At 39.8% G+C, this 27,537-nt stretch overlaps 1 protein-coding gene across 1 annotated transcript in view; it reads right to left on the reverse strand.

The window, feature by feature from the left end:
* LOC129427878 (haloacid dehalogenase-like hydrolase domain-containing 5) overlaps nt 1–27,537 on the reverse strand; it is a 134,879-nt gene that overhangs the window by 87,698 nt on the left and 19,644 nt on the right. Inside the window, exons 2-3 of the mRNA XM_055184649.2 lie at nt 11,709–11,912; nt 11,412–11,524 (exon numbers count right to left, since the gene is read on the reverse strand). Of these exons, the coding sequence (XP_055040624.2) occupies nt 11,412–11,524; nt 11,709–11,912 (317 nt within the window). The remainder of the gene's footprint in view (nt 1–11,411; nt 11,525–11,708; nt 11,913–27,537) is intronic.

Here is a 27,537-nt window from a genome sequence, read left to right on the forward strand (position 1 = left end):
GACCCCTGCCCAAGTCCAACCGGGGACACAGGTACATTCTGGTCATCCTTGACTACGCCACCCGATTCCCTGAAGCAGTGCCTCTCCGGTCAGCCACCTCAAAGGGTGTAGCCCGAGAACTGGTCCAACTCTTTAGCTGGGTGGGAATAGCAGACGAGATCCTTACTGACCAAGGTTCATGCTTTATGTCTACCGTGATGAAAGAGACCTGCCGACAACTGAAGGTAAAACAACTTAAAACCTCCATATACCACCCGCAGACTGATGGGCTTGTAGAGAGGTTTAACAAAACTCTTAAACAAATGTTAAAAAAGGTAATTGATGTTGATGGGAAAAATTGGGATCAGCTAATGCCATATGTCTTGTTTTCTATTCGTGAAGTCCCACAAAGTTCCACCGGGTTTTCACCCTTTGAACTCCTTTATGGCCGGCGACCAAGAGGAATGTTGGATCTAGCAAAGGAGAGTTGGGAACAGCAGCCTTCACCACATCGCACCATCATTGAACATGTCGAACAAATGCACGACAGAATGGGGAAGATCTGGCCAATCGTAAGAGAACACATGCAACAGGCCCAAGAACAGCAGGCCAAGTTATACAATAGGGGGGCACAGGTTAGAGAATTTCACCCCGGAGAGAAGGTATTAGTTTTAATCCCATCTAATGAATGCAAATTCCTGGCCAGGTGGCTGGGACCCTATGAAATTGTGGAGCGGATGGGCCCAGTCAACTACAGGGTACGACAGATCGGCCGAAGGAAGGGCCAACAAATCTACCATGTAAACCTTTTGAAACCTTGGCATGAACCTATCGCCCCTCCAAATGATGTCCTCACCGCCAGCATCCTTTCCCCTATAACTCCTGAAGTACGAATGGGGAACCAACTCTCCCCCAGACAGAAGCAGGAGTTAAGAGAGCTTTTATGGCGAAACCGTGATGTCTTCTCAGATCTCCCTGGACGGACCTCACTTATAGCCCATGATATAGTTACAGACCCTGGGAAGATTGTTAGACTTCGGCCATACAGAATTCCAGAAGCTAAAAGAGAAGCCATCCGCAGTGAAGTAAAGAAAATGCTGGAGCTAGGAGTTATTGAGGAATCACAAAGTGCATGGTCAAGTCCCATCGTCCTAGTTCCAAAACCCGATGGAAGTACAAGGTTCTGCAACGACTACAGAAAGTTAAACGAGATCTCTCAATTTGACACATACCCTATGCCAAGGATAGATGAACTGATCGAGCAATTGGGCCCTGCTCGGTTCATTTCAACACTTGACCTAACCAAGGGATACTGGCAAGTACCGCTAACCCCCCAAGCCAAACCAAAAACCACTTTCTCCACTCCTGAAGGGACCTTCCAGTACCGGGTTCTTCCTTTTGGGGTCCATGGGGCACCGGCCACATTTCAAAGACTCATGGATAGAGTCCTCCGTCCCCACCAAAAGTATGCTGCCGCATACCTAGATGACATTGTTGTCCACAGCAAGAGTTGGGAAGAACACCTACACCATCTAGAGGCAGTATTACAAGAACTACGCTCAGCAGCTCTCACAGCTAATCCGAGTAAGTGTTCACTGGCCCAAGAAGAGGCCAACTACCTAGGGTACACTGTTGGCAGAGGGAATGTGAAACCCCAATCTAGGAAGATCAGTTCCATACTCACCTGGCCCCGACCTCAGACCAAGAAACAGGTAAGGACCTTCCTCGGATTAGTGGGATATTATCGAACATTCATCCCTGGCTTTGCCACGAAAGCAGCCCCCTTAACCGAGTTAACCCGCAAATACCTACCAAACCAGGTAAAGTGGACCTATGAAGCAGAACAGGCTATTGTTGAGCTAAAGCAAGCCCTCTGTTATGAACCTATCCTACAAGCTCCAAACTTCAACACAACATTTGTTCTGCAAACCGATGCTTCAGAAGTAGGGATAGGAGCTGTGCTGTCCCAAGTGCAGGAAGGTATGGAGCACCCAGTTATGTTTATTAGCCGTAAGCTACTGCCTCATGAGATGAATTATGCCACAATTGAAAAAGAGTGTCTCGCTGTTAAATGGGCTGTTGAAAAACTGAGATATTACCTGCTAGGTCGAAAATTTGTCTTAGTAACTGATCACGCCCCACTAAAATGGATGTCACAAAATAAAGGGAATAATGCACGAATCACTCGCTGGTTTCTTCAGTTACAGGACTTCAATTTTGCAGTGGAACACCGGGCGGGGAATTCTCATGCAAATGCTGATGCCATGTCCAGGAGGGATGATTGCCTCAGAGCCGGCGCTCCAAACAGGAGCTTGGAGCTGGAAAAGGGGGTATGTGGGGGCCACGAGGAAGCCTGTCACCTTCAGCACCATGGAGAGCACCATCAGTGGCACCCAGAGAGGTTCAGGACCAGGGATAGCTCCCCTAACACAGGTGTGCTCAGTTTCCCCTCTGACAGAGAGCGTCAGCTGCAGGCAGTTAGCCTCAATCAACAGGCACATAAGAGAGAACACAGGAAAGGTGAAAAGGGGAGAGAGTGTGTTGGATGTGGCATGTTGTGCAGCCCAGCATTGAAGCAGTGCTCACCAACCCCAGCACTGAAGAACAAAGACCCAGTAAAGGACGTGAGTAGTCTGAACACTTGGACTAATTATACATCTCTTTTGCCTTCCCTCCAGATGTGATTCGAGGCCAAGAAAAGGAACTAAAGAGAAGAGATACCTGAGTTGCAGTTTTTCCATATTCCCCTTTCCCATACCTTTTTGAAGAATAAAGAAAATTTACGTTTTGCAGCACTAACCGTCTGCCTGGTGTTATCTGTTTCACATCTTGAACTAAACTGACCCATTTGGTAAAAGAAGTTTACAACACACACACACACACTCTACTGGCTGTTATGTTATGTGTTTTGTTGGTCTTTGTACTTGTATTTTTTTCTCATCTGTAAATATTGTATTTTTCTGTTTGCAAAAAAAAAAAAAAAAAAAAAAATAAGATGGAAGAATGCTATGCGGCAGACGGCGATATATTTTCTTTAACAGAATTCCCCTTTCAAAGCCTCACATTTGAGATATCTTTTAATCATGAGATAAGCAATGGTGGTACTATTACTCGTACTGTTCGTAAAATTGATCCTATAGCAATTGAAAACTTTGAAAATGTTTTTATTAGGGCCCCTTGTACAACAACTATAAAAAATCCCCCCACCCATTTCGATGTTGATTTGTTGTTAAACGATTTTAATTCCTTATGCTCTTCCACTCTAAATTTGGTTGCGCCTTTAAGAGTTAGATCTGACAAACCTAAACGGGAGCCCTGGTTCAATAAGGCCATGCGGGCGCTTAGACAGAATTGTAGAAAAGCGGAACGTAAATGAAAGAGGGATAAACTTCAGGTGTCTTATGCCATTTGTAGAGATCACTCTCTATTTATCAGAATTCTGTGAAAGAGGCAAAGAAGCAGTACCTCTCAAGTTTAATTACGAGTAACAATCATAATCGTAGAGTTTTATTTAACACTATTAAATCTGTGATTAGTCCAAGTGAGAAAGTTTTTATCGACGAATCTATTGAGACTTGTTAAAAACATTTTGTAGAGAAGGTCACTAAGATCAGATCTGAAGTTGGACATTCTATGGTGGATCCTGTGATTTCAATAATGTGCCCTGCTACTTTTTCCCACTTTGAGCCAGTATCCATGGATTCTCTGCATAAGATTGTAGGTAGGTTGAAACTTACAAATGACCCTTTGGATAGTATTCCAGCATGGTTATTTAAAAGAGTTTTCGACATCATTGGCCCTAGCACTCTGTCCATTATTAATGGTAGCTTGGTTTCCGGTGTGGTTCCGATATCATTAAAACATTAGTGCAACCTCTGGTTAAAAACCCGAACTTAGACTCCTCTGTGCTGTCGAATTTTAGACCATTATCAAAACTCCCATTTTTATCTAAGATCCTAGAGAAAATTGTTCTCAGCCAACTGCAGGATTTTCTGGACCATAATGAGGTGTATGAGAGTTTTCAATCTGGTTTTAAAACACACCACAGTACAGAGTCTGCACTGTTAAGAGTTCATAATGATATTATGTTATTAAGGGATTCTGGTTATTCGGTAGTTCTTCTGCTCTTAGACCTTACGGCAGCTTTCGACACGATTGATCATGAGACTCTGCTTTCTCGCCTTGAGGACGTGGCGGGGATTCAGGGCTCAGCACTTAAATGGTTTCGCTCATTCCTATCACATAGAAATGTTTCTGTTAATCTAGGAAAACTGTTTTCATCATCTGCCCCTTTGATATGTGGTGTCCCTCAGGGATCCATTTTAGCCCCCATTTTATTCTCTCTATACATATTACCATTAGGATCTATTTTTCGAAATTATGGAATTTCATTTCATTTTTATGCAGACAACACACAAATTTATATGCCCCTAAGGAGAAGCAATACAAATGCTCTGGACCCACTCATGCATTGTTTAAATGAGGTTAAAGCTTGGATGTCAGCAAACTTTTTAAACTTAAATGAAAGCAAAACTGAGCTTATTTGGTTTGACGGCCCCACTTCTACTGAGAAGTCACTGTTAGGTGAGCTGACCCCATTTTGCAAACCCGTTGTTAAAAATCAAGGGGTACTATTTGATAACTCCCTTAAATTTGATAAACAGATAAACTTGGTTGTCAAATCAAGTTTTTTTCATTTACGCCTGGTGTCAAAGGTTAAACCTTTTCTTTCATTTTCTGATTGTGAAAAGCTGTTACATGCGTTTGTGTTTACGAGACTTGATTATTGTTACTCTTTATATTTGGGTGTCTGTCAAAAGGCATTAAACCGTTTGCAATCAGTCCAGAACGCTGCCGCTAGTCTCCTGATGGGAACTTGCAAACGTGATATCTCACCAATTTTGTCGTCTCTGTGCTGGTTGCCTGTCCAGTACCGGATCGACTATAAACTTTTGATTTTTGTTTTTAAATCCCTGAATATGTCAGCCCCATAGTATCTGTCAGAGCTTATAGTAAGGCATAACCCGATCAGAAACCTAAGGTCTTCAGATCAATACTTTTAGCTGTCCAGAAAACAAGGTGCAAATGAAAGGGTGATCGGGCGTTTGCAGTGGCAGCTTCAAAGAGGTGGAACAGTTTGCCTTCTCATATTAGAGCATCCCGTACACTAACAATTTTTAAAAGTCGATTGAGGGCTCATTTTTTACCTCTTGCCTTTCAGCCGGAAGTGTGTTGAGTTGTTTGTTGTATGGTATGGTTATGTGTCTATATGGTGATATCGGTTTTTTAGTTTTTTACTAATTTATTAGCTCTGCTCGTGCTGTTTTTCTTTCTTTTCTCCTTTTTCTTTTGTATATTGTACAGCACTTTGGTCAACACACTGTTGTTTTAGTAGTGCTTTATAAATGAATAAATGAAATGAAATGAAAGCCTACAGAGAATGGCCAGTTTGGACTACAGCCCACTTTTTCCCGGTTGAATGACGTCAAAGCAAGAGTGTTTGACTAAACTCCACCCACAGTATGTCAGTTTTCCCTCAACAGTTATATGACAGTGTGGATGTTAATACTTTGAAAAATATGCAAAATATGCTGTTCCAAATTATTAAGCAAGTTGAAGTTCTTATACAATATGGATATAAAAAAATATCTTTCTGAAGACAAAAAAGTGCAATCTTAAAAAAGCAAATGATTGCTTATAAGAATTTATAATTGGACATAAACAGAAATCATTACTTTTACAAGATTCATGAGTGATTCACAGTACAGAAAGATTTGACTATAAGGTTTTTGAATTTTTTTAGGAAAATATTATGAAAAGGCAGCAATAAAAAAACACAGTTAGGAAGCAAATGTATTGTATTTAAAAGCTGCGTGTGTCTCTGGAATCCCAAGAACCCCTTAATACAGGATCCTTCAGTGCATAAAGCTGTATTTCTACACCTCCCCCAAACCAAAACTTGCAAAAATGAAACATTTTCTGTGTGATCAGAATACTAGAAGGCTGTTTTCAAATAGTTTTATTCATTGACATGCCATAATAGAAAAGTAGAGATGAATGTTATTCTGGATTGTTGGTGAATAGTCACTATGTTCAAACAAGACCGTAACAGGGAGAGGTGACAGAGTAATGATTTGGACTGGAATATTGGCAAGTAAGATGGTAGGTCCCTTTACGATCCCTGAGGGTGTCAACAGGACATCTAGAAGATAGAGTTCCTAAAGGATTGTTTTTCACAATGGTATATAAAGGGAATCATGTCTTCTGAAATAAATGTACTTTCATGCAGGATAATACACCATCCCATGGTGCAAAAAGCATCACTGACTATTTTAATTCATATGGACATAAAATAAGAAAGAAAGCAAGGTGTGACCACCATTATCCTCTGACCTCAATCCTATTAACTCTTTTGCAGCCATTGACGAGACATCTCGTCAATCAAGAGAAAATGCTTCCCTGCCAATGACGAGTATTTCCGCAATACCGCTATTATCCACCATTCCGCAACTTTTTAAACCCGGAAGTATTGCCCTATGGCAAGCGGCTGCATGTCCGTGTTTGTTTTAAAGATCGCATTGAATGGGATCTCTATGAAAAGTCCGTCACAAAAATGGAATTATCTCTGCTTTTTGCTCAAAATGTGGTGTTTTTGCAGAAACCTACCCATATTCAAATGCTGATTACAAAAGAACTACTGAAGTTAGTATAAAACGTTTTTTTTTTTTTTTTTGAAAGCAGAGGGTCTGTTCTTTCATTTGGTATATTGTATGTTTATATATTTAAAAAATAACATTTTCTGGAAGGCATTAAACTTGAGTGAAAATCATAAAAAAACGCTGGCGCTGACTGGACAACTTTTTTAAAAAACGCTGGCGGCGAAAGAGTTAAGAGCCCATGGACCATCATTAAATGAAAGATCTGTGATGTGGACAGCACTTTAATTCGAAACATCGACTTAGGGATGCAATACAAGCGTCTTCAAGTGAAATAAAAACAAAACATATACTTGTATACTTACAAGTTTACTGAATGGGAGAGTTTAAGGCTGCCTCCTAGGGGGTTTTTCAACCCGGGGAGGCAGCCTTCTTGGGCTTAACTTAGCACCCTCTTCTATACGTTACATTAGTAATACGCTCGCTTATAATGTTGTTTCAATGTTGATCTGTCCATGGAGCACATTTGACAGATATCTGTTTTTTGGATCATTTTAATCCATTATATCATTATAGAATTTGGTTAAATTGCATTCTGCAAAATAATTTGAAACAGCATATTTTTCTTACTTTTCAAAGTATTAAAGCATCCTTTCATTCCCCTCTCATTTAAATGGAATAGCATCCACACTTTCATATATCTGTCGATGTTATTCCATACAAATGAGAAAAAAAGTGAAAAGACACTTCAATAAGAAAAAATAAGCAAAATATGCTGTTTCAAATTATTATGCAGATAAAATCTGTATACTTACTGACTGTATTGGAAAAATAAACAAAAATGGCATGTGTAATTTGGAACGCTGTGTAGTTGGATATTCCAATCTATTTATTTTGTCCCTTTTTTGATTCCAAAATTAAACAGCAACAAACAATAAAGAAAATAAAAGAAGCATCTATCTACTCAAGTTTAGATATAGTGACGACGTTGACGGTCAAAAAGTTTGTTTGACCTTGCTCCTTCACATAATTCGACACCATAAATACATTAAGTGCCCTCTATTGGTGTGAAAGAAACAACACAACCAACATAATCAAATGGCTCCTACAATTTGTTTGCCCCAAAACTGTTCATTAAAATACTATCGGTTTAGCCCACTGTCAAGAATCCCATCATACTTGTACAACCCCAAAACAGAAAAAGTTGGGACACAGTAGAAATTGTGAGTAAAAAAGGAATGGAATAATTTACAAATATCATAAACTTATATTTTATTCACAGTAGAATATAGATAACATATCAAATGTTGAAAGTAAGATATTTTGAAATGTCATGCCAAATGTTGGCACGTTTTGGATTTCATGAGAGCAACACATTCCAAAAAAAGTTGGGACATGTAGCAATAAGAGGCCAGAAGATCCAAATGCACACACAAGGAACAGCTGAAAGACCAATTTGCAACTTATTAGGTCAATTGGCAACATGATTGGGTATAAAAAGAGCCTGTCAGAGTGGCAGTGTCTGTCAGAAGTCAAGATGGGCAGAGAATCACCAATTCCCCCAATGCTGAAGCGAAAAATAGTTTTCTGAGTTTCTCAGAGAAAAATTGCAATGAGATTGAAGTTATCATCATCTACAGTGCATAATACCATTCAAAGATTCAGAGACTCTGGAACAATCTCTGTGCGTAAGGGTCAAGACCGGAAAACCATACTGGATGCACGTGATCTTCGGGCCCTTAGATGGCACTGCATCACATACAGGAATGCTACTGTAATGGAAATCACAACATGGGCTCAGGAATACTTCCAGAAAACATTGTCAGTGAACACAATCCACCGTGTCATTCGCTGTTGCCAGCTAAAACTCTGTAGGTCAAAAAAGAAGCCATATCTAAACATAATCCAGAAGCACAGGCGTTTTCCCTGGGCAAGGCTCATTTAAAATGGACTTTGGCAAAGTGGAAAACTGTTCTGTGGTCTAACGAATCAAAATTTGAAGTTCTTTTTGAAAAACTGGGATGCCATTTCATCCGGACTAAAGAGGACAATGACAACCCAAGTTGTTATTAGCTATCTTTTCAGAAACTTGCATCTCTGATGGTTTGGGGTTGCATGAGTGTGTGTGGCATGGACAGCTTACACATCTGGAAAGGCACCATCAATGCTGAAAGGTTTATCCAAGTTCTAGATACATATGATCCCATTCAGACGTCGTCTCTTTCAGGGAAGACCTTGCATTTTCCAACATGACAATGCCAGACCACATACTGCATCAATTACAACATCAAGACTGCGTAGAAGAAAGATATAAGTACTGAAATACCCAGCCTGCAGTCCAGATCTTTCATCCATAGAAAAGATTTGGTGCATCATAAAGAGGAAGATGCGACAAAGAAGACCTAAGACAGTTGAGCAACTAGAAGTCTGTATTAGACAAGAATAGGAAAACATTCCTATTCCTAAACATTGGTCCTCCTCCAGCTGTTCCTTTTATGTACATTTAAATTTTCTGGCCTCTTATTGCTACCTGTCCCAACTTTTTTGGAATGTGTAGCTCTCATGAAATCCAAAATGAGCCAATATTTGGCATGACATTTCAAAATATCTTACTTTCAACATTTGATATGTTATCTATATTCTACTGTGAATAAAATATAAGTTTATGAGATTTGTAAATTATTCCATTCCAGTTTTTACCCACAATTTCTACTGTGTCCCAACTTTTTCTGTTTTGGGGTTGTACATATACTGTATTGGAAAAATAAACAAAAATGGCATGTGTAATTTGGAACGCTGTGTAGTTGGATATTCCAATCTATTTATTTTGTCCCTTTTTTGATTCCAAAATTAAACAGCAACAAACAATAAAGAAAATAAAAGAAGCATCTATCTACTCAAGTTTAGATATAGTGACGACGGTGACGGTCAAAACGTTTGTTTGACCTTGCTCCTTCACATAATTCGACACCATAAATACATTAAGTGCCCTCTATTGGTGTGAAAGAAACAACACAACCAACATAATCAAATGGCTCCTACAATTTGTTTGCCCCAAAACTGTTCATTAAAATACTATCGGTTTAGCCCACTGTCAAGAATCCCATCATACTTGTACAACCCCAAAACAGAAAAAGTTGGGACACAGTAGAAATTGTGAGTAAAAAAGGAATGGAATAATTTACAAATATCATAAACTTATATTTTATTCACAGTAGAATATAGATAACATATCAAATGTTGAAAGTGAGATGTTTTGAGATGTCATGCCAGATATTGGCTCATTTTGGATTTCATGAGAGCAACACATTCCAAAAAAAGTTGGGACATGTAGCAATAAGAGGCCAGAAGATTTAAATGTACACATAAGGAACAGTTGAAGGATCAATTTGCAACTTATTAGGTCAATTGGCAACATGATTGGGTATAAAAAGAGCCTCTCAGAGTGGCAGTGTCTTTCAGAAGTCAAGATGGGCAGAGAATCACCAATTCCCCCAATGCTGCAGCGAAAAATAGTTTTCTGAGTTTTCTCAGAGAAAAATTGCAATGAGATTGAAGTTATCATCATCTACAGTGCATAATACCATTCAAAGATTCAGAGAATCTGGAACAATCTCTGTGCGTAAGGGTCAAGACCGGAAAACCATACTGGATGCACGTGATCTTCGGGCCCTTAGATGGCACTGCATCACATACAGGAATGCTACTGTAATGGAAATCACAACATGGGCTCAGGAATACTTCCAGAAAACATTGTCAGTGAACACAATCCACCGTGTCATTCGCTGTTGCCAACTAAAACTCTATAGCTCAAAAAAGAAGCCATATCTAAACATAATCCAGAAGCACAGGCGTTTTCCCTGGGCAAGGCTCATTTAAAATGGACTTTGGCAAAGTGGAAAACTGTTCTGTGGTCTAACGAATCAAAATTTGAAGTTCTTTTTGAAAAACTGGGATGCCATTTCATCCGGACTAAAGAGGACAATGACAACCCAAGTTGTTATTAGCGATCTTTTCAGAAACTTGCATCTCTGATGGTTTGGGGTTGCATGAGTGTGTGTGGCATGGACAGCTTACACATCTGGAAAGGCACCATCAATGCTGAAAGGTTTATCCAAGTTCTAGATACATATGATCCCATTCAGACGTCGTCTCTTTCAGGGAAGACCTTGCATTTTCCAACATGACAATGCCAGACCACATACTGCATCAATTACAACATCAAGACTGCGTAGAAGAAAGATATAAGTACTGAAATGCCCAGCCTGCAGTCCAGATCTTTCATCCATAGAAAAGATTTGGTGCATCATAAAGAGGAAGATGCGACAAAGAAGACCTAGGACAGTTGAGCAACTAGAAGTCTGTATTAGACAAGAATAGGAAAACATTCCTATTCCTAAACATTGGTCCTCCTCCAGCTGTTCCTTTTATGTACATTTAAATTTTCTGGCCTCTTATTGCTACCTGTCCCAACTTTTTTGGAATGTGTAGCTCTCATGAAATCCAAAATGAGCCAATATTTGGCATGACATTTCAAAATATCTTACTTTCAACATTTGATATGTTATCTATATTCTACTGTGAATAAAATATAAGTTTATGAGATTTGTAAATTATTCCATTCCAGTTTTTACCCACAATTTCTACTGTGTCCCAACTTTTTCTGTTTTGGGGTTGTACATATATTTCACCTGTAGGTAAAACTGCTAACACAAAAACTATAATTACATAGATGATAACTGAAGAATTGTGTACTACTTTTATGTGGAAGGATACTTTTTGGCAATGTCAAGCACAGGTCCTTGTCCAGATACCAGCACACACTTGTCATGGTATTTCTTGAACATCCTCAAAGGGCTGTGAGACATCATGACTTGATCTTGCAATATCTAGAGACCAAACAAAGAGGCATTGACCATTTATACACAAACTTGAATTAATTTTAAGTTGTAATATGCTACATACATAAAAGGCTACATTGCTATAGCACTTGACGTATAAGGCATTGAGATGCATAAATAAAATGATATGAATTTAACCTCAAAATCAAGCAGCCAAGAACATAAAACTTACATGAACACCCAGTATGTGAGACAGCTGATCTGCCTTCTTCTGCCGTAAACAGTTGCCAGCATTTGTGACAAAGACGACGGGAACCAAAAACTGCCCTTTTGAATCCACCAGCTTCTGGAAGGCTCTCTTTGCTGCTGGGATCGGGGTCTTTCCTCGAACCAAGACTCCATCAATATCAAACAACAATCCAAAGCTGGGCTGAAGCTGTTAAAGAGATTACAGAATGAGTCTCGTTCTTAGATCAATCGACAATAAACAACTTCCATTTGCATAAAGAAAATAAATCTTAAAATTATTAAGATGTTATGCAGGGCCACACCATGTTTATGACAATTATAGTTTTTACCAATTGCTTACACACATTTTCAAATCTAAGTCTCCTTTTCTCAAAACTCTACCCACAATTCTCAAAACTGCACACACACAATGCAAAATAGCACACTTCTCCTTCAAAATGCAACACTGCATTCAAAATGCCATAAACACGTCAGAATGAAGCATTTGCATCAAATGGCAAACACTTCTTTCATAATAATACATTTTTGGATATACCATGTAAACACTGCTGTTCTAAATCTAAAGCCCTTTGGTCTTTCATAGCTTATATCTACATTTCAATTCTACAGTTCTACAGTGAAAGTAATCTGCTGAGAGGGGTAACAAGTACACCGGAAACGCCAATGCAATGTAGAAACAGAAAATATTTATCAGGCCAAATATTACTGTTGTATACATTAGCATACAACAAAACTATAAACATGTAAACCAAAAGTATATTCTTTACAGTAGAATACAGTAAATTGTGTGTGGGGTCCTGGTCCAGGAATTGGCAGGGGGGTGGGGTGCAGATTGTGGGGAGTGGGGAGCCAAAACAGGTAATCTGACCTTTGACCTATTTATAGGCTTATCTATACGCACAACCGGCACAAAGTCATAGAATGTCTCTGAACAGGTTCACGCCCACTTTTGAGGACAAACAAACTAGACCTTCCATTGACTTCCATTCAAAATAGCGGAACAAGGCAACGTTCATACACAGCTGACAGGTGTAAATAACTTAAGAAATCACTGCCTGCCATAGAGTGTGAAAGTTACATTAACACATTTAATTTGGTCAATATAAAAACATGTCCCTTTCATTCACCCAGCGTCAAATTTGTGTAACAACGCTCCCTATTGGCCAGAGGTGTCTTACCCGGACATTTACGCATACCTCATCGAGTCAACAGGGAAGCCAGTGAATGATTTTACTTCGTTTTTTGACTAGCCTTAGTGATTTTCCAGCAATCACTGGATAGCCTTGTTGCACAAATTTGACGCTGGGAGAATGAGGGGGACATGTTTTTATATTGACCAAATTAAATATGTTAATGTATCTTTCGCGCTCTATAGCAGGCAGGGTGGACAGACAATTACTCAACATGTTTAATTTGAGTGATTTCTTAAGTTATTTACGCCTGCCGGCTGTGCACGAACGTTGCTTTGTTCCGCTATTTTGTATGGAAGTCTATGAGAAGTCTAGTTTGTTTTTCCCCCAAAAAGGGGCAGTGACGAAATTTACAGTCAAGTTCCCGGATGTGCCGGTAGTCCGTATACTACTGTAAAGTAAAGCAGTGATTGGTTAGCGATCAGATAAGCAATTAGTGTTTGCACTTGTGAGGAGTGTGTCTGTATGACCTGGTGAATAAGTGTAGCATTTTGATTGACATTTTGATAAGCAATTGTAAAAAAACTGTAAGACACTTTGGGATAAAAAATATTATACCAGTTAAATATCGCATATAATTTAAAATATTACTAATCACCTACAAAGCTTTAAATGGCCTAGCTCCCTCATATCTTAAAGAATTACTATCAGAATACAATCCATCACGTACACTGCAATCACAAAATTCTGGCCAATTAATTATCCCTAAATATCAAAAGTGTCTAAAGGTGGTAGATCTTTTTCATACCTAGCCCCTAAGCTCTGGAATGATTTGCCAAATAATGTTTGAGAATCAGACAGTCGATCACTTTAAGTCTAAGCTTAAGGGTGTTTTCACATATAGTTCATTTTAAAAGAACCAAACCCAGTTCACTTAAAGTGAACCAGAAAAGGAACTAGCTGAATGTGACCTCAGAATGTGACAGAGTTCTTTTTTTAGTCCTCTTCAGAACTGAAGTGATCTCAGACCCTTTCTTGTTCACATCACAACTTCATAAGAACTCAGACCCCAGCTTTCTATGCAGCAGTTTATTTTGATACAATGTCAAAACCACACGCGAAACGGACCGGGACCTCATTGATTTCACATATCAAAAAGAAATCGAACCACAAAAGAACCCAAAAGCGAACCGTACTCAGACCACCTCCAGACGTGGTCTGAGTTCAGTTCGCTTTTGGGTCCTTTTAGGGGGGTCTGAGATCACTTGGTTTGTTCACATATACACCCTGAACTGCTCTGAGAGCGTTTGGAGGGCTCAAACGAACTAGGTGTGAAAACACCCTAAGACATTCTTCTTTAACAAAGCATTCACATAAAATGTCAAGTAAATGTACCTATCCCGCAATAGTTTGTTTGTCCAGAACAAAGCATTCACATAACTCATCTGGGTAATATACTTATGCCTCAATAGTTAGCCTGTCTGGAACAGAGCCGATTTTAAACCACAATACTTTATGACACTTGCATTACATGCGAACGGCCCCTATGCCGTTGAAACATGTAGCAGATAACTATGAAGATCTGGATATTGTAATAGAAAACCTGAACAATGTTTGTTCTAGCACAATGGATGCCGTTGCTCCCATTCGGAAAAAGAGAATCAAAGAAAAAACGCCAGCTCCATGGTATGACCATCATACCACAGCCCTTAAAAAGGTAGCTAGAAAAATTATAGAAAGAGAGTGTTCAACACTACAGACAAGCTATAAAAACTGCAAGATCTACCTATCTCAGTACGCATATTAAAGAAAATCATAATAACCCTCGTTTCCTCTTTAGCACAGTGGCGAAACTGACTAGAAACAAGGAACAAACAGAAACCAATAGCAAACTCCATCACAATAGTAATGACTTCATGAACTTCTTTACTAACAAAATTACTGTTATTAGGGAAAACATTGAAGCTATGCAAGCAGCCACCACTCTACCCAATAGTGCGCTTAACACTAGATTACCATACGAACATCTTGAGTCATTTAAACCTACTACAATAGAAGAGCTCTCTAAATTAGTAACATCATCCAAATCATCGTCCTGTATATTAGACCCTATTCCCACCAAACTACTTAAAGAGGTATTCCCTGTAGTGTCAGACCCAGTACTAAATATCTTTAACTCATCACTAGACTTAGGATACGTTCCAACAGCTTTCAAACTAGCATTATTAGACCGCTCATTAAACAACCACACCTTGACCAGGGAGATCTTAATAACTTTAGACCGATCTCAAACCTCCCTTTTCTTTCTAAGGTATTAGAAAAAGTAGTGACAAGCCAGTTATTCACATTCTTAGTGAATAATACTATGTTTGAAAAGTTCCAATCAGGATTCAGGTCCCACCATAGCACAGAGACAGCACAGCTTAGGGTTACAAATGACCTCCTTTTAACATCCGATCATGGTGAAATCTCGATCTTTATATTACTAGACCTTAGTGCAGCCTTTGACACAATAGATCACACAATCTTACTCAATAAACTAGAAAACTATGTTGGTATCAGTGGTCAGGCGTTAGCCTGGTTTAGATCGTATCTAACTAATCGCTACCACTTTGTTTATGTAAATGAGGAAGAGTCATATCATTCTCTGGTTAAATACGGCGTACCACAGTGTTCAGTTTTAGGTCCTATCCAATTCTCATTATATATGTTACCTCTAGGAGACATTATAAGGAAACATAACATAAGTTTTCACTGCTATGCGGATGATACCCAGCTTTACATCTCGTCACATCCTAGCGAAACCCACCAGTTTGCTAAGCTAACAGACTGCACATGCGATATTAGGGACTGTATGGCACATAACTTCCATATGCTAAACATAAGACAGAGATACTTATTATCGAACCGAATCGCTCCAAACATAATATGTCAGATTTCAAGTTGCCCATAGATGGCTGCACGGTGGTACCATCTTCCACGGTTAAGAACTTAGTTGTGGTGTTCTACAGCAATTCATCCTTCGATAGTCATATCTCCAACATCTGCCACACAGCATTCTTCCATCTTAGACATATCTCAAAAATACGCCATATGCTGTCTACATCTGACACAAAGAAGCTTATCCATGCTTTCATGACCTGTAGAATAGACTATTGTAACTCGTTCCTCGGGGGATGTCACGCAAATCAGGTAAACAAGCTTCAGCTAGTTAAAAAGAGTGCAAGAGTGCTTACTCAATCTAAAAAGTATAACCACATAAGTCCAATTCTGGCATCTTTACACTGGCTACCAGTTAAAGGGGACAGAGAATGAAAAAACATTTTTACCTTGTCTTTGTTGAATAATGGTAGTCTACCCGCATTCACGAACATACAAAAATTGCTAGACATGCTTAACATCTCAGTCTCATAGAAATTCCTCTTTTACAAATGTGAGCCAGAAAACGTCCCAATCTGAAAAACTGATGCTTATGACATCACAGGCATCTAACTGCCCCCCCACTTTAAAATAATTGGCTACATTTTTTGAGTGGCAGCAAAGTCAGCCAATCAGTAATGAGATTGCAAGTTAAACCAGTAGGGGGAGCCAAATAGGTACAAAACCACTTGTTTAAAATCACCCACCCTAATAGAGCTATCTGAGAAAGGTTTTAGGAAGCTTCTAAGGCATTACAGACCCAAACAAAAAAAATGTGTCTACATGTCACATCACAAGTATAAATTCCCAGTTCAATCATTCTATGTCACCTTTAAATATCGCATACAATTTAAAATATTACTAATCACCTACAAAGCCTTAAATGGCCTAGCACCCTCGTATCTTAAAGAATTACTATCAGAATACAATCCATCACGTACACTGCAATCACAAAATTCTGGTCTCTTAACTATCCTAAAATTTCAAAAGTGTCTAAAGGCAGCAGATCCTTTTCATATCTGGCCCCTAAGCTCTGGAACGATTTACCAAATAATGTTCGAGAATCAGACACAGTCGATCACTTTAAGTCTAAACTTACATAAACATAAAATGTCCAGTAAATGTACCTATCCCGCAATAGTTAGTTTGTCCAAAACAAGGCATTCACATAACTCATCTGGGTAATATACTTATGCCGCAATAGTTAGCCTGTCTGGAACCGAGCGGATTTTAAAACACAATACTGTGTGACACTTGCATTACATGCGAACGGCCCCTATGCTGATAGGATTCTGTTTCTCTCCCTGTCTCGTCCTCGACCCCAAGGACAATGAGACAAACAGACCCAGTTCCAGAAGGTCATCACACAACTGATCTACTAGCTGTCCTTTAATGTGATGCCCAGCCGATGCCTGACCAGCGACCACCGGCTGAACCAGTTTAATCCACTTACCCGTTTCATATCTCTATCGTGTTTATATATATGTATGTATCTCTCTCAAGGGTTTTTCTCCTCCTAGGAGTTTTCCAAAAGGGTCTATCTCCTAGGGATTTTTTCATCCCCTGGAGAGTCAACCAACATTGGTAAAAACTTAGCACTTTCCTGTACACATTACATCATTAATACACTCGCTTGTACGGTTTATTCTTAGCCGCTGTATTCTGCTTCTTATATTATCCATCGATTTATCTGTGTTTTCCCCTACATCTATTTATGTAAAGCTGCTTTGAAACAATTAACAATTGTGAAAATCGCTATATAAATCAAATTGAATTGTAAATACCTCTGTAGTCGCTACCCACTACAGCAAGAGTTTTTAATGGTGAAATGCCGGCCATTTGATTTACCCCGGGAATTCACTGCAATCATGGTTGTGGCGGTGTATATTCCTGACAGTACTAATGCTAACGAGGCGCAGCGTGAACTGTATGACACCATCAGTGGGCAACAAATGGCCCACCCCAACGTTTTTTTATTGTTGCTGGGGATTTCAATCATACCAACCTGAAAACTGTAGCACCAAAGTTTGATCAACACGTGAACTTTGCCACGAGAGGTAAAAACATGCTGGATTTAAGTTACACCAACATTCGAGACTCATACATCTGGACCCAGACGTGAGGAGGACATTATCCAGAGTCGACCAACGCAAAGCTGCAGGTCCGCATAACATACCAGGGAGCAGGGTGTTCGCGGATCCTTAAAGTCTTAAAACGTCTTAAATTCTGTAGTATGAAAATAAGGCCTTAATTAGCATTAAAATGTCTTAAATCCGCTTATCAAAGGTCTTAAAATGTTGTCCAACCAACCCTGCCAAGGACATTGTAACTGTTTTATACATGTTCGTCATGTGCCAAGCAAAACTGAATAAGTGGAATCTACTAAAGCACAAGTTTGCGGGGAGTTCGCTAAAGTACGTGGACCAGGTATAAGCAAATGGAGAAAAGTGTGAATTTTAGCTATGGGGAAGTGCACATTTAATGAAATTTGGTTACTTAATCCTGATTTTGCTCCGTGGTAAAGAACAGTTAGCGTATGGGGTCCGTTGTTTATTTTGCAAGAAAGTTTAAAACTCGGAACAGCGGGCATCAAAGTTTTAGTGGCACACATGTAATGTAAGAAACATAAAGCCGCTGCAGAAACCTGTCGAAAACACCCGGTATCTCTCATTTCTGTTGTGCCTACAGCAGAGTAGCCCTAAAGAGCACCACGACAAGCTAAACATCTGCATAAGCAGTTTTAAGCACCGCAGCTTCTGCTCCATCATACATCCGATAAACGTTTAGCTGCTCCACTGCCAACGAACGAAGCCTGTCTTGTTATTCTCTTTTAACGGCGGTTGACATCCAGCTTATAGGTGCATTAGTGCCCCCTTTGCTCCGGAGGGTGGATCTGATAATAGGTCTAACACACTCTATTTCCTTTACTCATGGCTTCATTCTCGATTATACAAATAAATAAGTAAAACCACATTAACCCAAATACACACAAAGAATTGTATTAAAATAAAACGAAGCCTGTCCCGTTTGCACAAAGGTAATACTTTGCTGATTAATTCTAACAGTTCTGAATTAAAACATTAAAAGCTTTGTTTAATTCTAAGTTGTTTACTCTGTCTATGTAAATATCTAAGTATTATATGAGGTATAAGAATTTTATGGTGTGGTCTTTTACTCTGTCATGCATGAAAGCCCACTGCTTGCATATCCTGTGAATTAGATACGCCAATGTCTCATCAATTTAACTATTTCTATTTTTGCCATAAAATATTTCCCTGCCATTGTTTTGTCTCAAGATGCACACCAGTAAAGTATTTTGTAAGTTATATATTTAAAAACTCCTGAAACGTCCTAATATAAATAAGACCTAGTCCTGGATTCATCTAAACCAGGGGTCGGCAACCTTTTTGACATGACGTGCCATTTTATTTTTTCCTGTTAATGACTGTGCCATACCAACATTAATTTTACATTTAAATGTAACACAATGTAATTTTCAGATGTAAACTGTTTATATATAGCCAGAACATTGTTGCATATGTTATCATCTTTATTTTAATAACACAAATTTGCACCGATTTCTAATAAACTAAAACTGTTACATATGCATACAAAACATTTGTATTTCTTAAAAACAAAAATCAGAGCAGAAAGTGTATGGAACACAAACACAAACAGTTTTGAAATCACGTTCTGCTGCTTTTTCATGTGTTTTAGAATACCAAAATTGCACAGGCTAATGAAAAAATAATAATAAATAACAAACAAACCAGTTGAATACCAGTTAGTGTGCGCCCTGGTCTTGTTTTCCTTTGCTGAGCTCTGTTATCTTGGGAGTATAGTGCGTCACTTTAAGTTGCACGCATGCTTCGGAGTGATCAACGCTCAAGCGATTTCGAGAGGGGGAAAGGACACTGTTCATGTGCGAGAATATTTGCTCGCAGAGGTATGTCGACCCGAAAACCGTCAGCAAAGCCAAAGCAACCCTTTTGAGACAGCAGAACTTCTCTGGCAGTGATGCCCAGCAAGTAAAAATGCAAGATCCTTGGTTGTTCCCTGCCGTGGTTTCCAACTCTTTGCGAAGTTCTGCAAATTTTGTCATCCAGAGTGCTGAAGTCTTGAGCTCAATTAGCTGCATTTCCATGTCCTGTGTATCCATCCACCCGATTAGAGATTCGTCGAATTCGTGTCCATCGAAGCTCTCAGGATTAATCAAAAAGGGGAACATTGGTCCATATTTTCGAAAGTCCCCAAATCGTGTTTTGAATTCTGATTCGAGTTCGGAAATGTATTTGGAAATCTCACCCGTATTAATGCTGCGCTGCGCGGAAAGCTCCCGTACATGTTTGAAATATTGGAATTTTGAGGTAGAAATATCCCTTGAGAAAATTGGTAGCTTGTCAACAAAGGAAGCCCATGTTTCGAACATGTTCAAAATAGTTTGTTCTGCACCTTGAAGTCGAAGATTTAGCTCGTTAAGATGGCCTGTGATATCAGCGAGAAACATAAGTTTCAAAACCCACGTCTCATCGTCGAGTTCATTGTAGACTTGGCCCTTTTCAGCAAGGAAGGCTTTGACACTGTCGAAGCAGCCAACAAACCTCTCCAAAACTTTACCACAGCTTAGCCATCTTACCGCCGAGTGGAGAGGAATATCTTTGTATGTACAGTCCATTTCCTCAAGAAGGGACTGGAACTGTCGGTGCGTGAGGGAAGATCGCTTAACAATGAAATTAACAATCTTCACAACTGTAGCCATAACTCCATTAAGATCTGAATTTGACATTTTTGCACAGAGGTTTTCTTGGTGTATTATGCAGTGTAATTTCATTATGGGGTGACCCACTTTTTCCTCAATTAATCTGACAGCTCCTTTCTGTTTGCCGACCATGGCAGGGGCTCCGTCTGTTGTAATTGCAAAAATTCTTCTGACGTCAACCCCACGCTCCTCAAAATGCTCAACGAATACCTTGGCAATGTCTTCACCTTTTGTTGTGTCAGTCATTGCTTTTAGGCAGCACAGTTCCTCTCTTACATTCGAATCACAATATTTGGCCATGACTGCCAAACGTGGTATGTCATTTATGTCCACACTCTCATCCAGTGCAACACTAAATACCATTGCATCCTTCAATCCAGCTGTTTGTTGCTCATTTACATTTTCTGCCATTTCTTCTATGCGTCGCTGAACAGTTCTGGCTGACATGGGAATGTCTTTGATTCTTGACATAATAGTCTCCTTGTTAGGTAAGCCATCAAACAAAACCTCTGAGCAAGAGAGGAAAGCATCCTTAATGTACTCTCCGTCAGTGAACGGCTTTCCGCGTTTTGCAATGCAATTAGCAATTTGGTAGCTTGCTTCAGTAGCATTATTTTTACGTCTAGCAAAGACATGAAGGTTGCTGGTTTGCTTCTCATAGTTGGATACAGCACGTCTGATGGACTCCGTCTTATCCCCCTGATCTTTAAAGGATTTCTCGTGTTTTGTTTCAAAATGACGCTTAACGCTGGAAGTACGGCACACAACATTTTCTAAACATAAAGTGCATACTGCACGATCCTTTTGAAAAACAAAACCATATTCATCTCTCCATGAGGGCTGAAATGACCGAACGTCAATTTTTGCCTTCTTTTGCATCGCCATTTGTGTACCTCGAAGTTCAGCACCACGGTGAGCGCAAACAGCACACTCGCTGACACGTGACCTCAAAGCGCTGTGACATAATACAGCATATTAAAGTACTTGAACTTAATCATGATTACGTATTAAAGACATGTTGTCATGCGAATACAAGACGACCTTCAACATTTCTTTATTTTAACAAATAATATTTTTTTTGTACAAAATACAGCATGTGCGTGGCGTGCCGTAAATTTTCTCTCAGCGTGCAAACAGTGGCACGCGTGCCTTAGGTTGCCGACCCCTGATCTAAACTCTATCTGGGTAACCAGACCTAATATTTTAATGTTGTTACATAAAACCATGTGTTTATTTTTTTATACATTATTTGAACCAATTATTATTGTCTCATTTTTGTCATCGTAAATGCTTTTTCCCATTTAGCTCTATTTTTATTAGCAAAAAAATATCATATTACTTGATCATCATCATTTACCAAAATAACTGTTAGTAAAACACCCAATGATTGATTAAAACATTTTAAAATAATGTGATTTTAGTTCATTGAAATGATATTTTTCTTCATATATTTTATCATTGGGGATTTCTTAAAGAGCACCTATTATGCTAATAAATTAGCACCTTAGCACGTTATTGTAATATCCCATAGTACATACATGTTATTAAAACTTGAACCAATGCATTGCGAGTCTTATAAATTGCTTACATACCTCACTGATTTCTCCCTGTCTGGGAAACGCTCGGATTTAGTTCCTGTCTCCGCCTCCCAAAATGTCTAGTGTACTCGGATTTGTCAGATGACCTACTTAACTGTTATTGGTCAACTGGGTTCGGCGTGTGTTTGAAAGGTTACGCCCCTAACTACGCGTGGGTTCCCTTTCGAGAGCGGTCACTCAACATTGCGTCCGCTGACGCTATGGAAAACTCCTCCCTCTTCCGGTTTCTGAAGCTTTTATTGAACAACGCCAGTGTTCTGGCCAATGCCGCCCCTGACAGCCTTATAGGGGCGGGACTTCCGCTACTATATAGCCTGTTTAGGCGGCAAAATACTCAGATTCTTTCTCTTCACCGTGACTGAAGCGTCTCGCCGTAGATCGTCGCACTTGTGAGGGACGCAAGGATCGCGTCCCTTACACGCGTTCCGGCTGAATTTTACAAGGATTTTGAGCTTCGCTCCTCGAGTGAAGGATCGTGTATCTTATGGACGAGATATATCGAATAACTGCGTTCTCGGCAGCAAACCACCGCCGCCAGAGCGCCGGTAGTGGCAATGCTGTCAAACTGAGGAGAACGTCGTGTGGCTTCCACGGTAACGTTACGCCCGCCCTATTAGCCTCATACCCCCGGGGTATTCAAAGACACAAGGCTTCCTTTCCCCACCTACGCAGTGCAGAAAATTCCACAATGTACATAGTACATTTACCTTTGCAATACCCTCTCATATATATGTTTGTCCTGTACTTATAGCGCGCTTCGGCCACTCCCCTTACATGATTAGACCCCCACCCTGGTGTCTGCTTTGTAATTTAACGCACTTCGGCCAGTGCTAACATGCACAGACCCCCTTCGGGACCGGTCGCGTGCGAGCACAGCGTGCAGACGGCTCCTTTCATAAGACCTTCACCTGCGACATGGCCATCTGTCAAGTTGTATGGATGTAACTTATTTCCTTGGCTTCTTTGTGTGATACAGTGCGCTCTGGCTGATTTTTCACGTTTCAGCCACTAGCACAGCGGCTGGCCTAACATAACATTATGCTCGCCTCAGGCTGTCCCGCGTGATCCCCCGCCGTGGGCGCGGCTACGCGCGCATTTTGGCCACGTCACTACGCAAGCCTTTTTGTGTAGCTTCATACGTACACACGGACCTGCTATTCTTCTGACGTACTGAGTGGGGCAGCAATACACCATTAATGTATCTAAGCTGCCGCAAAAATTATACGAGAAGAAACGTTACGTATACAGAGAGTTATACTTGTGCCTGTTATCCATGCTACATTTATTGCTCTTCGTATGATCAGTGATGGTACCGCATCACACACCACACACACATTTACACCCCCCATCTGTTTCGGGTGACGACGGGAATATGTGTTGGCTATGCTTAATGCTTTCAGATGTTGTGTGCAATGGCCGCTGACGGGCAGCGAGCTACCAATCAGCACAACATACTTCTGTGCCCTGTATATTGACATTCCCTCTGCACTTGTCCTCTTTCAACTATGTGCCAATAGAGACCATATATATAGCAATATACAGCTCTTACGCAGGATACTCAGCCATACTCTGAATGTGCCCGTTAAACACGCGCTGCAAAAAAAAGGGGGAAGGATAACCTCGGGTTTGATCCTTCGCACTGAGTAGCGATCCGTAACCCAATGCACAACGCACAATGCTCAACCCCGCTCACTAAATGCATCTGTTACACATGAGCTGCAGAGCAATGGGGACAGACCGAGTATAGCGAAGTGTGTTGAGTGTGGCCGCTCGCTTCGCACAGCGATCTGTCTCACACTAGGCCTGGCAAACTCGATTCCTTTTAAGGATCCGGGTTATTGTGAGTCACTCACTAAAGTGATCCGGGTTGTGTGAGTCACTTGAGTCACTCGAGTCAGTATTGCTAAAGGAAACTCAGTACAGACCCACTTGTAACCGGCGACTCAAGATTCTCAGAGCCGGAAACATTGCAGACCATGGGACTCATGAAACACTGCAGAAAACTGCTGTCATAGTAAAGCTGGCAACATGGCAGACTAAAAAATACCACATCTGAAATATATATATTTTTTATTTTTATTTATCAGTTAAATCAGTTAAGTATTGCATACATTTTGATTCTGATTTACCCTTTAATCCAGAAATACAATCTATAGAATTTTTTAAGTCAAGTTTAAAAACATTGAAAAGGAAAAGGGGTTTATTTTTCATAAACTTCGATACCACATCTGAAATAGTGAGTCTTCCTACTACGTTATGGGTCAGAGCCGGAGAGACAGTTCGCGCGGATCAGCCGGTTACGGATCAGCCGGTTACGAGTTGAGAGATTCTCGAGTCAGAGCCGGAAACATTGCAGATTCGCATGTCTCTCGAGTCCGCAGTGTTTCCGGCTCTGAGTGAGAATCTCGGGTCGATTCGCGGCACGCGCGGATCCGCAGGTCTCTCGAGTTTGCAATGTTTCCGGCTCTGAGTGAGAATCTCGGGTCAATTCGCGGCTCGCACGGATCCGCAAGTCTCTCGAGTTTGCAATGATTCCGGTTCTAAGTGAAAATCCCGGGTCAGTTCTCACGCAGATCAGACGGTTACGAGTGGATCTGTAGAGCGAGCGAAGTCTCATTAATAATGTTGAAAGAGGTTTGTATGTGTGGTGGCGCTGTTTATGGCTTTACATTGAATTATAGTAGGACTCAACTGATCCGGGTTAATGATACTAGAGACTCGCGACTCATGAGTTAATTTAAAGATCCGGGTGAAAGATCCGAGTGAGTCACGACTCAAACAGGTCTAACACACACACACACACACACACACACACACACACACACACACACACACACTAAGCAGTGCACAATGCATCTCGCACGCCCCCCAACATTGCTCTATAATTATGCATTGCACTATATATATATATACAGGGTGCGATTTGCCGGGGGGGATGCGTGGGATTTCCCCCTTTCTGGTCAATGTATCCCTGACTCTGCTTAATTATTTTTATCCCCGGTGGGGATAATTTTATCCCCCCCTCAAAGTGATCAGTGCTACTACACTAGTGGCGAGACGGATCACAAAACTTATCACGGATCCGTGGTTTGATTAAAGTCAATTTTGTTTTAAAATGCGCTACTTTGGCTGGCTCTGATACAGCTGCCACGCAGCCTCTCTGTATTCACCACTCTGCAGACTTGCTCAATGTCCCGCCCACGGCGCTATCTGATTGGTTACACCTCACCTATCAACACTTGCGAGATGGTTATGGAGCTGTGTGTCGATACGATGAAATGCAGCACATTCAGACGCATATTAATAAAGCGGGAATAAACATAACAATCTGATTATCTGTTTATGATGACAAGCAGAGTTAGTGTCCCAGTCACACCACTGAGAATGAATGGCCGAAGTTACACATGAGAAATGCCGATGAGGCGTTTAGCAAGGCGCGGGCGCGTCCAGTTTGCGCAAATGAGGCAATGTGACTAACACATAATGCATCTGACTTTTCTATCATTTCACTGTAGCTCAGCATCGCGGTGTAAAGTTAATGTTATTACTTTAAAAGCAGCATTAAAACTGTTTCTACTGTAATGGTTTAACTTTGCAATCAATACATTGTTCATATTTATGTTTAAGTTGACACTATGTTGTGCCATATAGTTTTGCCATTCAAGATTTAATTCTTGCATGTTTTTTCGTTGTGCATGATCAAAGTTCATATGTGTGGGGAAAGATAAGCTATTAGAGTAAAAATATTGTGTTAGGCTGCTTCATGAGTTAATAAGAAAAAAGATTTTACAATTCCTGCAAATGCAGTGATGAGTTCATGTTCTCATGATTTATTTTTATGAATTAAAATGTTTTGAAATGTGCTGTGGACAGAGACGCATTATGTCAAGAATGATAAAAAACGTCAATAAGCTCATAATTTGTGCTAAAATAGTATAAATGTTTAGTTTTAAAACCATTTTGAAAAGCTGGTTATATTTTTATGTTTCTGCGCAAGTTCAGCAGACAGTGAGGTTCGGGTTTGTTCCGATCAGAGCTCGTGAGTGGGGAGCGCATTTCTGAATATTAGAAATATTTTAAGTAGAAATATATAAAAAATAATAATAATATTATAATGGATTTTTGTTAGGTCGGACAATGATTACCAAATTTCTCTCTCATATTGCTCTTCATAACCACTGAAAACAGTCAAAAAAGTTAAAACTAATGGTGGGTACAAAATGACTCATGACGAAATATGGTGGGTACCCACCGTTGCCGAAATCGACGCCTATGAAAATATCCCCCCCTCTGTTTTTTTTACAAATCGCACCCTGTATATATATATATACATTTCTAATAGCAGCCTATACGCCTGGCTATTAATGTATACATTGAATAGAGGCTTATTGTACTGCATTGCACTATATATATCGTCCCCTTGGAATTATATGGTTCTATCTGCGTTCTGGGCAGTTTTGAGATATTGAGCTTCAAAGTTTTTGCATTACATATAGGAAAACTTACATGGGGAAGTAGTTTCTTTTAAACATGAAAATAACAGGGACCCTAAATGCATTCTAAATATACAATATCAAAATCCTTTCAAATTTCTAAATGTGGATTTTTGGAAGGGGTCTAAAAAAACACTTTTCGCTTAGAATTATAAGGTTCTATCTGCAAAAACATTATTTAAACATTAAATATAAAATTAATGTTGTAACAATTTTTCAATATGTGTTAGAAAGTAACATTTTAATCTTTGCTATGACATTTTATATTTTTATTTTTAGCACTTTTATCTCTAAAAGTCTGATTTTACATTGCTCATTTACAACATTGCTTCTTCCCTCTTTTGCCTCAGTTTCTCTCCCATCCTCCTGTATATGTCGGGTTCATTACAAAAATAGACAATTTTGTTTTAGCATGTTATACTATTCCCCACTGAAAAATCCAGCTAAGACCAACATAAGCTGCTGAGCTGGTTTAAGCTGGTCTCAAAACTTGGTTTTAGCAGGTCTCCCAGCTTGGTTTTAGCAGGTATTGCTGGTGTAGTAAGCTGGTCTAGCTGTGTTTTGGTCACTTTTTAAGCTGGTCTAGCTGGACTTAGCTACTGCCACCTTAAACCAGCTAAAACCAGCTACCAGCTTATGCTGGTCTTTGCTGGATTTTTCAGTACGGTTGAGCAGCTACAGGCTACAATCATTCTGAAATCATTTTAATACTGAGGTAACTGCTTTAACAACCTTTCACATGTTTACATTTTGACATAACGATCATAACTTAATGTAAACACACTTTTTTTTGGGTAGGATAGGTTAGTTCTTTTTTTCTGTTTTTTTTATCTTAGTGCTTGCCTCTTAATATCAGGAACTAAGAAGCTAGCACTGCTGGCTAGTGTAGTGTCTAACTATGAAAACAATCTCA

Source organism: Misgurnus anguillicaudatus, chromosome 14 (genome assembly GCF_027580225.2).
Source record: "Misgurnus anguillicaudatus chromosome 14, ASM2758022v2, whole genome shotgun sequence".
NCBI lineage: Eukaryota > Metazoa > Chordata > Actinopteri > Cypriniformes > Cobitidae > Misgurnus > Misgurnus anguillicaudatus.